The sequence below is a fragment of the Salvia hispanica genome, chromosome 3 (assembly GCF_029641045.1).
Source record: "Salvia hispanica isolate PSC_SH4W2 chromosome 3, Shi_PSC_v1, whole genome shotgun sequence".
NCBI lineage: Eukaryota > Viridiplantae > Streptophyta > Magnoliopsida > Lamiales > Lamiaceae > Salvia > Salvia hispanica.
In genome coordinates, this window is record NC_142694.1 from 15,444,766 (window position 1) to 15,456,049 (window position 11,284).

An 11,284-nucleotide genomic window follows, 5' to 3' on the forward strand; every position below is an offset into this window, starting at 1 on the left:
TGTTTTTTTAATTTATTTACATTTTCAAAATCTAAAGAGCATCAATACAATAACGATAGATTTTTGAACGTTTTCTAAGTAAATAGCCTTTTTAGATGATCGTACCACAATTCAAATTTTCAACTGACACATTAGCATTGTACTCTAACCACAAATCATATGAAGCATGCATCGACGTCTTATTTACGTTCTCATGGCGCTTACAACCTAGGTTTTCGAAGCATTCAAACAATAATCCTCAGTTGCATTCGACTTTTCACCACACGGTCGCATGTCAGTATCAATTGAATAACAACATCCTCGGCATCAGAACTGTCTTTTTCCTCATAGAATTTTAGAGAGAGAGAATATAATTGAAGACGAATTAAGATTGTTTAGTATTTTGTTATGTTTATAGATGAAAAGTTTAATAAAAGTATAAGAAATTTTTTTAAAAAAATTGCTCTTGGTGTGGTACCACACCTAGCAACGCAGTGTTAATTCCGCACCTCATCGACAATCCGAGCAGTGGGGTACCGCTAGGGACCGCGGCCGTTAACTATGCTTTAACATATCCGAATTATTTGTCAAACGTTATTAGAAGCCAAGTTTGCCCAATTTTAATCACTATATGGGTAATTTGATCTTTGGTTTTTAATTTTATAACATTTTTAGAAGCCAATTTTGATCACTATATGGGTAATTTGATCTCGATTTTTAATTTCATTTTACTAAATGTTGTTGCCATCTTTGAATTCCGATAAGCATGGGATGTGAGTCTCCATTCGGAGACAAGGAAAGACATAAAAATGTTAATCAGTAAATTATCATTGTTTGTTGGAATGTCTGACTAATAGTAGTGGTAGTTGTGCAATTTAAATTTTCTAATTGTCAAAAAGAAGACAATGATTCGGATTGGGTTAACTGGGATAAGCTTATCTTAATTAATATCATTATCACTACATAAATTTAAATCAAGTCATGTGATAAATTGGATAATTGATACTGATATACATTTCCAATGTACCAATTGCTAGTAACTAAAGTGGTTAACATTCAAAGTGGGTTAATGGTCCAATGTTAAAGTGGTTAAATTTGAAATATAAGGTCTCGGGTTTGAATCCATGTAACGCAGTTTTTAAATTTCTATTCATTTATCAATCCAAAAAAAAAAAGGAGAAACTTAAATTATGTTTAAGAATATTTTTCAATAAAAAATCTATGTACTTCAAATGTTTAGCTAGGGAAATTAATTAGAGTTTGTTGAAATAAAATACAAGTCTCTTCTGCTTCCCACAATCCCATGGCAATAGATGTAGATGTAGCTGGGGTGCGGTCGGGCAACCCTTGTAGCAAAAGGTGATGCGGTCACCCTGGCCGCCCCCACACCCCGGTCCGACAGTTTGTGAGGGGGTTCAATCAGGGTACACAGCGGCCCGTTAGAGAGGAGGCCTTCAACCCATTGTCCTGACAGGAGCCCATCTCCCAAGGCCTCACACTTGTGCCTGAGAGATGGAAGCTCCCACACGCCAGTAGTAGGATTCGAACCCAGCTCCTTGTAGCAATATCTGGATGACGTAACCCTGACTGAACCCAGCTCCTTGTAGCAACCCTGACTGAACCCATCGTGGGTCTATATATGGATGACGTAACAAGCCCATTTATCAATCTGATAACCTCTATCATCTTTTTATTTGACCTAACGACAACTTCGTCTCCACCTCAACCCTACTCGTTTCAAATAATTAATTATTTATTTTTAGATTGGAGGATGATATTTCAACAATAAATTCAACTTTATTAATCTATAGATCAATGTTTCTCTGTTAAGTTTAGAAACACATGATGCTATTACATGTGTACAAAACTCTTAAATATTTAGAGGGAACATCTTTTTAAGTCCAGGAACTTTGCCAAATTATCATTTTAGATCCGTAAACTTTAAAAATATCATTTTAGGTCCATTAACTATGGGTTAATATCATTTGAGGTATTTTGAATTTTTTTTGGACAAAAATGCCCTTAAGACCTTCAAAGGTCAATTTGCACAATTCTTTCGCCAATCATCTTGCGTCAGAGACATAGAATTCAACAATTTTTAACGGCAAATTTTTATATTTGAATTCAATTTAGATGTTAATTGATCTCCATTTTGACATTCATCTCCGAATGACAATCCAAATTAATAGCTATCTAATTTCAAAATAAATAAACTAAATAGAATTTACTCATCACCTATAGCAAGTTATTAAAATGCAGTTTAGATTGAAAAAATAAAATAAAGTATCAAGTCCCAATTCACTATCATTAAATTAGTCATCTAATAATTGAAAAACTAACACATAATTTTTACGGAAAATTTTAATTATATTTAAATTCAATTTGGATGGTAACTAAATTAAATAGTAGTAAAAAAATTGTTGGACTCTAGGTCTTTGATGCAAGACGAGTAGCGAAAGAATTGTCCAAATTGTCCTTTGAAGGTCTTAAGGGCATTTTCGTCCAGAAAAAGTTTAAAATACCTCAAATGATATTAATTTGTAGTTCACGGACCTAAAATAATATTTTCAAAGTTCACGAACCTAAAATGATACTTTGACAAAGTTCGTGGACCTAAAAAGATGTTTCCTCAAATATTTAATTTGATTGACACATAATTTTTTCTTTCAATTGGGACTCGAGTTCACAGTTTTCATTCGCAATTTTTGTATATGTATATACAAAACTATAGATTATTATAGTAAGAAAGTTTAACTTTAGGTGTTTTCCCATTTTCAAAGATTACGTACATCAATTTGTACTTAGTTACTCTCAATTGCAATATAACTCTCAATTATTGTAAGTTTGGACAATATGTCTAGACAATTTTATTGAAAATACATGTTACGTTCATATCTTGAACTCTAGTAAGCCTAATATAGGCCAAGAAACTAGCTAGCTTTAGACAAAATATGCCCAAAAAGAGCACCATAGGTAGACTCGACGATGCCTAATCACTTACTACAAATAATTATCATACATTAATTAAGGTTTGATTTGATATAATTAATTAATCATTCACCACTTTAGTTAACACATTACCAACAGCATATATCTAGCACTTTTTTCTTTTTTGAATTTTTTCCTGAACAGAACATATATGAAAGAGTTCAAATCATATTTCTCAATTATTGTAGTAACAAAGTAATTCATTTTATAGGAGTAGTAAATAAAAATTTTAATGAAAAAATAAGTACATAAAGTTTCATTGAGAGAACTCGAAGAAAATGACTACATGGATTTTGAAGATTAAGTCACGATAATTATTCATGGCACCCCAAACCGAAAATCTTGGATCAACGGCTGATATATTGTATGTTGTGATGAGATCCAGTTTCAATTTTAATGATAGAACAAACATTATGGAATGTGTGTATATGCAATTATTATTAATTGAAATCTTGAACTGAAAAATGATAGTGATAGACATATTTCATTATCGTCACAGCTTATGCCATTTTATTATCCTAAATATGTCACCTCTTCTGTCGTCGCATCTCTCTCACATCTTATGCTAAGACTATTATCTTTATCATAAATTCATAATTATCGAGAATTGCCAAAATATTTGTTTTGTGTTGTCTATGGCCGAGTCTTCAGACATGTACTTATCTTTTTTTATATGTCTTCTAGTTAATAAAAAATGTAGTATCTCTGCACACAATTGTTTTGTCTCTATTTGCAGCATGAACGTCAATGAACATCACTTTGAATTTTATACTCCATATTAATTAATTTTCTTGGTTTATACCATTACACATGTATATTGGTCAAAAATATTTATTGCAATATATATGTGGTAGTAAATTAATTACTATTTAATTTAAAAAGTTCAAAATTTGAGGGGCTGGCTAATGTTTAAATGAGAGGACAGTTGTCATTTCTCCTTTCTTGGAAAGAAGTAACAAACCAAACATTAATATACTACTACTACTACTACTATTAATGTCACAAATTACTATTGTAATTATAAACAATTTAACAAGCTGTACTATTTAATTAGATTCTACTTCGAATTATCTATATTAATTTTTAAGTGAAAGCTGAGAACCGAGATTCGTATTCACACATTACAATAAATTTGTCAAATTAAATAATGACATGATTTCAGTGACGTTAATAGACGTGTCACATGTTTATGTTTATGTACATTTATCTTTATTCTAACTTTTAAAATAAATTTGATAAATTTATTATAATAAAAACATTATTAAAACAATTAATTATTGTGACATGATAACTGAAACACAAAATGTGGAACAATTGGTCAACATTATTCGACATCTATAATTATTAGTTGAGCATTTTGCCTTTGAATTTAAGGCTCTCTTGTTCAACTATCATGTCAATATTAATAATAAATTTGTAGTAATAGTCAAACAAGAACGTGAAAAATGAAAGAAATGATAGTAAAATTTGCTTTATTTAGTGCAAAAAGAAATATTCTGATAATTTTTTTTAATGATGTGAGAAAAGTCACAAAAATTAATATGAAACCAAAAGTTCAAATCCATATTCTTAATTACTCCCTCCGCCCCGAATAATTCGTCCCAATTTTCCATTTCGGTCCGTCCCACATAATTTGTCCCATTTCACTTTTACCATTTTTGGTAGTGGACCTCATATTCCATTAACTCATTCATACTCACATTTTATTATAAAACTAATATATAAAGTTAGGACTCACATTCCACTAACTTTTTCAACCCACTTTTCATTACAATTCTTAAAATCGCAAAGTGACCCGAATTATCTGGGACGGACGGAATACTAAGAAACCAGCCTGTAATATTTTCAATTATTTGTGCTAATCCTTAAACGTAAATGCCTTTTTAGGGAAATACTTAATTTATCATGTTGATTTATCACATGGAACAATATTTATGATCACTAGAAGATGATGAAATTATCTAGCCACAAATAATTGTAAGGTACAATAATAAATAATTTTAATAGAATTAACTATTTGTCCGTCCTACTTATGAGCAGTGGAATTTGAATAGGATTTGGTTTAGATGACGTTATATCAATTTTTAGTAATTCGGTTAAAAAAGTTCTACAATATAGTATATTATTTGGGTCCAAATTCTATAAAAGTTAAAAACTTCATTTTTGTAATACCATAAATTTCACAATAAATATATTACTTTGTATGTTCAACTTAGTGATAAACATCAATGAATGTATATATAGGTCTATCTTAATATAAAGAAAAAAAACTTACTAATACATTGTATATATTGGTCTATCTATATACTCCGTATAGATACTTTATAGAAATATATATCTAGTAGATCACGTGACCAATGAAGATGAGATCAATTCTTTGTTTTGTGACGACTCACGTCTTATTATAGTTAATAACATAATATAGAGTATACGAGTAAACTATTACACCTACAAAATTTCGTTATTTATCATTATTGTTTATTTTCAATTTTCATTACTATATATAGTTGATTATTATTATACTCTTCAACTCAAAAGTTATACTTTTATCATCCTTAATTATAAATATAAATAATCAATTTTAGCAAGGTTTTTTTGCCTTTAAGTTCTTAAACATTCTCAAAATTCTAATTTTACGCACAAACTTTTATATTGTTATAAATAACCAAACTTTTACGCAAAATTTATGCAAAATTTTAAAAATTTGCAGACAAATTAAACTTTGTTAGCCGACATAGCACATAATCAATTATAGTAGTAAAACGTACCACATCACTGATTATTAATATTTTTAATTGACACAGTAGCAGTAGTATTAAAAATGAGCACATGACTGATTCTTATCAAATATTGGTAGTTCAATTCAAAACACTTTTGGTAACTAAACAACCAATTGCATTTGGTGGGGCCATAAAAAATTAAAGCAAAATACGAATTGAATTGATGAGTAATGAGGTCCAAGAATTTGCTATTTAATCACAAGATCTTCTCTTCTCTTCCCTTCTCTTCTGTTCTCTTCTCAGTCAGTCAAGAGTGAGAGAGAATGTCAAACACAAGCGAAAATGGTGAAACACAGCTCAAGGTACCATTGTTGGAAGACAGAGGAAAGAGCACTGAATTAGTAGAAAAAGAAGATGGAGACAACCCTCGGCTGAGTAGCAGAGTTTGGGTGGAGACGAAGAAGCTATGGCGGATCGTGGGCCCCGCCATCTTCAGCCGCATGACGTCGTACACCATGTTCGTCATCACCCAGGCCTTCGCCGGCCACCTAGGCGACCTCGAGCTCGCCGCCATGTCCATCGCCTCTAATGTCATAGTCGGCTTCGACTTCGGCCTCCTGGTAATCCGAACCAAACATCTCGTTACCGACTCCAATGTCATAGACTGGTCTTTTAGGAGGAGTTTGTAACATTAGTATTTTCATTATGAAATTAAACTAATAGAAATAGTGATATAGCAATAAATGTCAAACTAAAACATATTAGTTTTTCCTCCAACATATTAATTGGTCAAATTGGTCAAATATGATGAGAATTAGATTCGGTCTGAATTCTCATGTTTGGTCTGTAATGATGGCAGTTAGGCATGGCGAGCGCGCTAGAGACGCTATGCGGCCAGGCGTTCGGGGCGAAAAAGTACTACATGCTGGGGATCTACCTCCAGCGGTCGTGGATCGTGCTCTTCGCGTGCTGCGTTGCGCTGCTACCGCTCTTCTTCTACGCCACCCCGATCCTGAAGGCGGTGGGGCAGCCGGACGACGTGGCGGAGCTGTCGGGGACGGTGGCGCTGGTCTTCATCCCGCTCCACTTCAGCTTCGCCTTTACGTTCCCGCTGCAGCGCTTCCTTCAGAGCCAGCTCAAGAACAGCGTCACCGCGTACGTGAACCTCGTCTCGTTTATCGTGCACGTGCTCATGAGCTACCTCCTCGTCTACCGCCTCAGCCTCGGCCTCGTGGCCACCGCCTTCACCCTCAACATCTCGTGGTGGATCACGGTGTTTGGTCAGTTCATCTACGTTGTCGGTGGCGGATGCCCCCATACGTGGACCGGGTTCTCGACCCAGGCCTTTTGCGGTCTGTGGGATTTCCTCAAGCTCTCGGCTTCTTCCGGCGTCATGCTATGGTCTTTCTCCTTCCCCTTCTTCATTTCTATCTATCTTGACTACTTTTGTTTATAAAATATTGATTTAATTTTTTTTTTCTTGAAATGGACTAGTCTGGAGAATTGGTACTATAGGATTCTGATTGTGATGACCGGAAATCTCAAGAACGCGACGATCGCAGTTGATGCATTATCCGTCTGGTAAGTAGATTACGAAGAGTAACAACTTAATGATTAAAATTGCATTATAGAACAATACGAAGTTGAAAAGTAGTATAGTGAACGATCGATTTTGATATGTTATCTGTGTGGTAAGTAGACGACGAATCGAAACTTAATGAATAGAATTGCGTCATAGAACAAAATGAAGTTTAAGAAAATACTAGGAATAGTATATAAGTTTAAATGTGACTATCAATTTCTAATTTGTCTTCAACATTGCTACAACCTTGACAAATACTGTCTTTTTCTCTTTGGGCAACTTAATTTGTCGCATCTCTCCCGTGGTACAGAATATTCATATTTATCTTAATTATATCTATAAAAATTGACAAAATATATATTGAACTGTATTTTGTTACATATTGTATGTCTTGTAGTTGATAAATTGTAGTCCTAGTATATGTCTATATAATTTATTTTTTGTGTATTTGCAGCATGAACATCAATGGCTGGGAAATGATGATTCCTCTTTCCTTTTTTGCTGGAACTGGGTAAAAACAATTACCTTTTATGAATTACTATATTTTATGATTTCTAATAATTTATGCTACCAAATCTATAATTAAACACTAAACACAGGATTTCTTTAGTCATTACTGTGGCAATATCTTACTAGACTGAAATTGTAGCATATTTTAGGGTCAATGCAATGACACATGTATCACTACTGCTGGTCATATATTGATTGAATAAAAATTGCGACATGTGGGTAAATTGAATAAAAAAAATGGAGGGACCAATGTTTTAGAAAATTTGAGACATGTGTTAGTAAATTGAACAACTATTCAATAAAAACATGGAGGGACCTAGAAAGTTATTCAAGAAGGTACTCAATCAATGCTTGTACAATGCTCAAGGCTCTCGGCTGAGTAGCAGGAGCAACTTTTAATTTATTATGAGCCCAAACGATGGATTCAATAAGTTCTTGCCAATAACCACGTCCACTGAATAGAAACATTAAATTAAAAGCCCATACAAAGTGAGCACCTAGGAAAAAAAAGCCATATGCAGATAATGAAGAACCATAAGACTGAATTACCTGGGATGCCTGTGCCCATAAGAAATCCCGGAGCCACCCATTAATAGTAATAGAACTCTGCGTGAAGTTTCCTCCCGTGATATGAGTTACTACCCCTTGATCGCTTAGTATATCTCTGCTTGATTTGGTCAAACTTTATGTTGTCGGTAAAATAATTAATATTCCAGACATATCGTTTGTCACACGGTGTCTACAATCAATTATAATTACCAAAAGAGAGAAAAAGGAGGAGCAAGTATATTTCTGCAATTGTAACTGAACGCATCACGTGACAATCGAACTGTTTATGTTCTACTCTGATGACGTTTGATATCCTAACTTCTCTGTTAAAAAAATGAGGTTTCACCATTTAGTGCCCGAAGGGACAGTCGATTCGCTTTCTTAGTACATGTGATTCGATTGCTGACGATACATTTGGAAATGCATGCAGGGTAAGAGTGGCTAATGAGCTAGGAGCAGGGAATGGGAAAGGAGCCAGATTTGCAACCATTGTATCAGTTTGTGAATCATTGGTGATTGGTTTAATATTTTGGCTACTTATAATGATATTCCACAATGAGATTGCTCTCATTTTCACATCAAGTCCACCTGTCTTAGAAGCTGTCTCCCACCTCTCTCTTCTCTTAGCCTTCACAATTCTTCTCAACAGTGTTCAACCAATTCTCTCAGGTAAGATATATTTGTCATAAAATTTGTTACACTTTGTGGCCATTCATAATATATATCTATTTAAGTATCTATTCAATTAATGTCATTAAATTTTGTACTGATCACATGTGTTTTGATTTTACTTTGATATGGATGACACAATCCTATTAAATGTAATATTTACTGTCCTGATGTACACATTGCATGTTCTTTCACATTCAAAATTATTAACTAAATCAGAGTTGATAAATGTTTGCATCGTAATTATTGAATAGAAAAAGCATGTTGAAAACATGAAATTGAGAAGGTGTTTGAATGATGAAGGGGTGGCCGTTGGATCTGGATGGCAATCATACGTGGCATACATCAACCTAGGGTGCTACTATTTGGTGGGAGTTCCACTTGGAGTTTTGATGGGATGGGTATTTGACCAAGGAGTTATGGTATGTATGCATATCATAATTTTGAAATTAATACACATAATTAACAATTTTGGATTGGATTAATTTTTTCCTATTTTTTTCAGGGAATTTGGGCTGGTATGATATTCGGTGGAACTGCAGTTCAGACACTAATACTTGCTATTATTACAATAAGATGTGACTGGGAAAAAGAGGTAATTAGTTTTAATAGTATTATTTAATTTTTACTGTGTGTTACTATAAATAAACATTTCAATTGGTTGTCATTCCTGTATACATTATGTCAATGAAAAAAAATGTAGTTGTGTTAAAGTGTACCAGTAAATAGTCTAGGTGCATGAAAGGTATATTTCAGACATATAGAAAAGATAAAAGGAAAAAAACAAATGTATAGGAATATTTTTCAGAATGAAAAATGATAAAAAAAAAATAGCTCAAATGTGTCTTATTATTATTGATCACAATTTGATAATGTATGTCTGAATTCTGCAGGCGGCTAAGGCAACTATGCATGTGGACAAGTGGTCAGATTCAAGAAACACTGCATAAACTGATAAAGAGATAGGGCCAACATCAATTTTTTTTGTAATAATATCTTCTTCAAGTACTTACTAAAATTGTAATTTAAGTGACACCTAGAATTCAAGTTCATATATAATGATGATGTATTGGATTGGATTTAAGGTTACATATTTTGTAAAGATTTTGGTTATTTCTTGTACAAACTATAAACTAGTAACATTTGTATGTATTGGCACAATTATAAACTAAATCGTATCAAATATATATAAATTAATAGGAGATAGCAAAGAAGTAGAGATGCATGGTTAAATCGCAAGCGACGATTTGACCCGGAATCGGGTTGGTGGTCTGTGGTCATAATTTGAAATCAAAATAATTGTAAACGGGCTGAATCGTTACACCGTTTGGATGGTCCACTTTTGTTTTGATATTTTTGAACCGTGAACTAGCTATTTCGGCTCAAAACCGGGAAATAAATTGGTAGAAATCCGCCGGTTTTGAACCTGAACCAATTTCCGGCCCGGCGGATGTCTACAAAGAAGCATGGTTATTTCTTTCACGGGCTTTAGATTCAATACTCATGCCGTACACAACAGCCCAATTTTCCAAGCCCAAAATTCATATGGGTATTGCCAAATTAAAGTATACAATAAAAAATAAAAGAAAAAAAATGACCCAAGCAGGAATAATTTATAGTATCATTATTATATTAAATTAATTCAGTTGTATTAATATTTTCATTAAAATTTTTATTGCTTTATATGATTTGGAAATACAAGATCGCGACAGGTAATCTTAATAATAAAAGTTGATATATACGTAATTAGGAGAGTGATCAATTGCTAACTCATCATTTAATTGCTAACTACAACTAATTTAAGGCCACATGATTTTAAAAAACGTGTGATCTACAATTTGCCATGTGTAATTTTCGTTTTTATTAATTAAATCGAAAAATTTTAAAAAAAAACGCCAAATTAGGGTTTTAGATGAAAATGTCAATATAGTGTTTCGAAAATATCAACACAATGTTTTGAGAATGTCAACACAATTTTAGGATTGACATTGTATATGCTTTATATTGACATATTATCTTAGCTGTATTGACATTAGCTTGTATATGAAAAATACGAAAATTCTAGATTTTTTTTTTCAAATTTTGACGTCGGAACATATGCATGTAGTATATCGTTGGAATCCTTATAAAATTATCTTTAATTTGATATATGTTATATGAATTTAAAGTTTTGGGATTTCTTTTAAAAGTTAGTTATAAACTAACTTGACATTAATACCCCTATTGATTTTTATTGGAATTAATCATATATCCTTATTGACGTTTTTTGTTGATCGTATTGACATTT

General features: G+C 32.8%; 1 protein-coding gene across 1 annotated transcript; it reads left to right on the forward strand.

The window, feature by feature from the left end:
• Positions 1-5,959: 5,959 nt before the first annotated feature.
• Positions 5,960-10,099, forward strand: LOC125209323 (MATE efflux family protein). The gene is made up of 8 exons (XM_089068758.1): positions 5,960-6,307; positions 6,547-7,088; positions 7,182-7,268; positions 7,724-7,780; positions 8,759-8,997; positions 9,301-9,419; positions 9,503-9,592; positions 9,891-10,099. The coding sequence occupies exons 1-8, from the start codon at positions 6,011-6,013 to the stop codon at positions 9,945-9,947; spliced, it is 1,488 nt and encodes a 495-aa protein (XP_088924884.1). The 5' UTR covers positions 5,960-6,010; the 3' UTR covers positions 9,948-10,099.
• Positions 10,100-11,284: the final 1,185 nt, after the last annotated feature.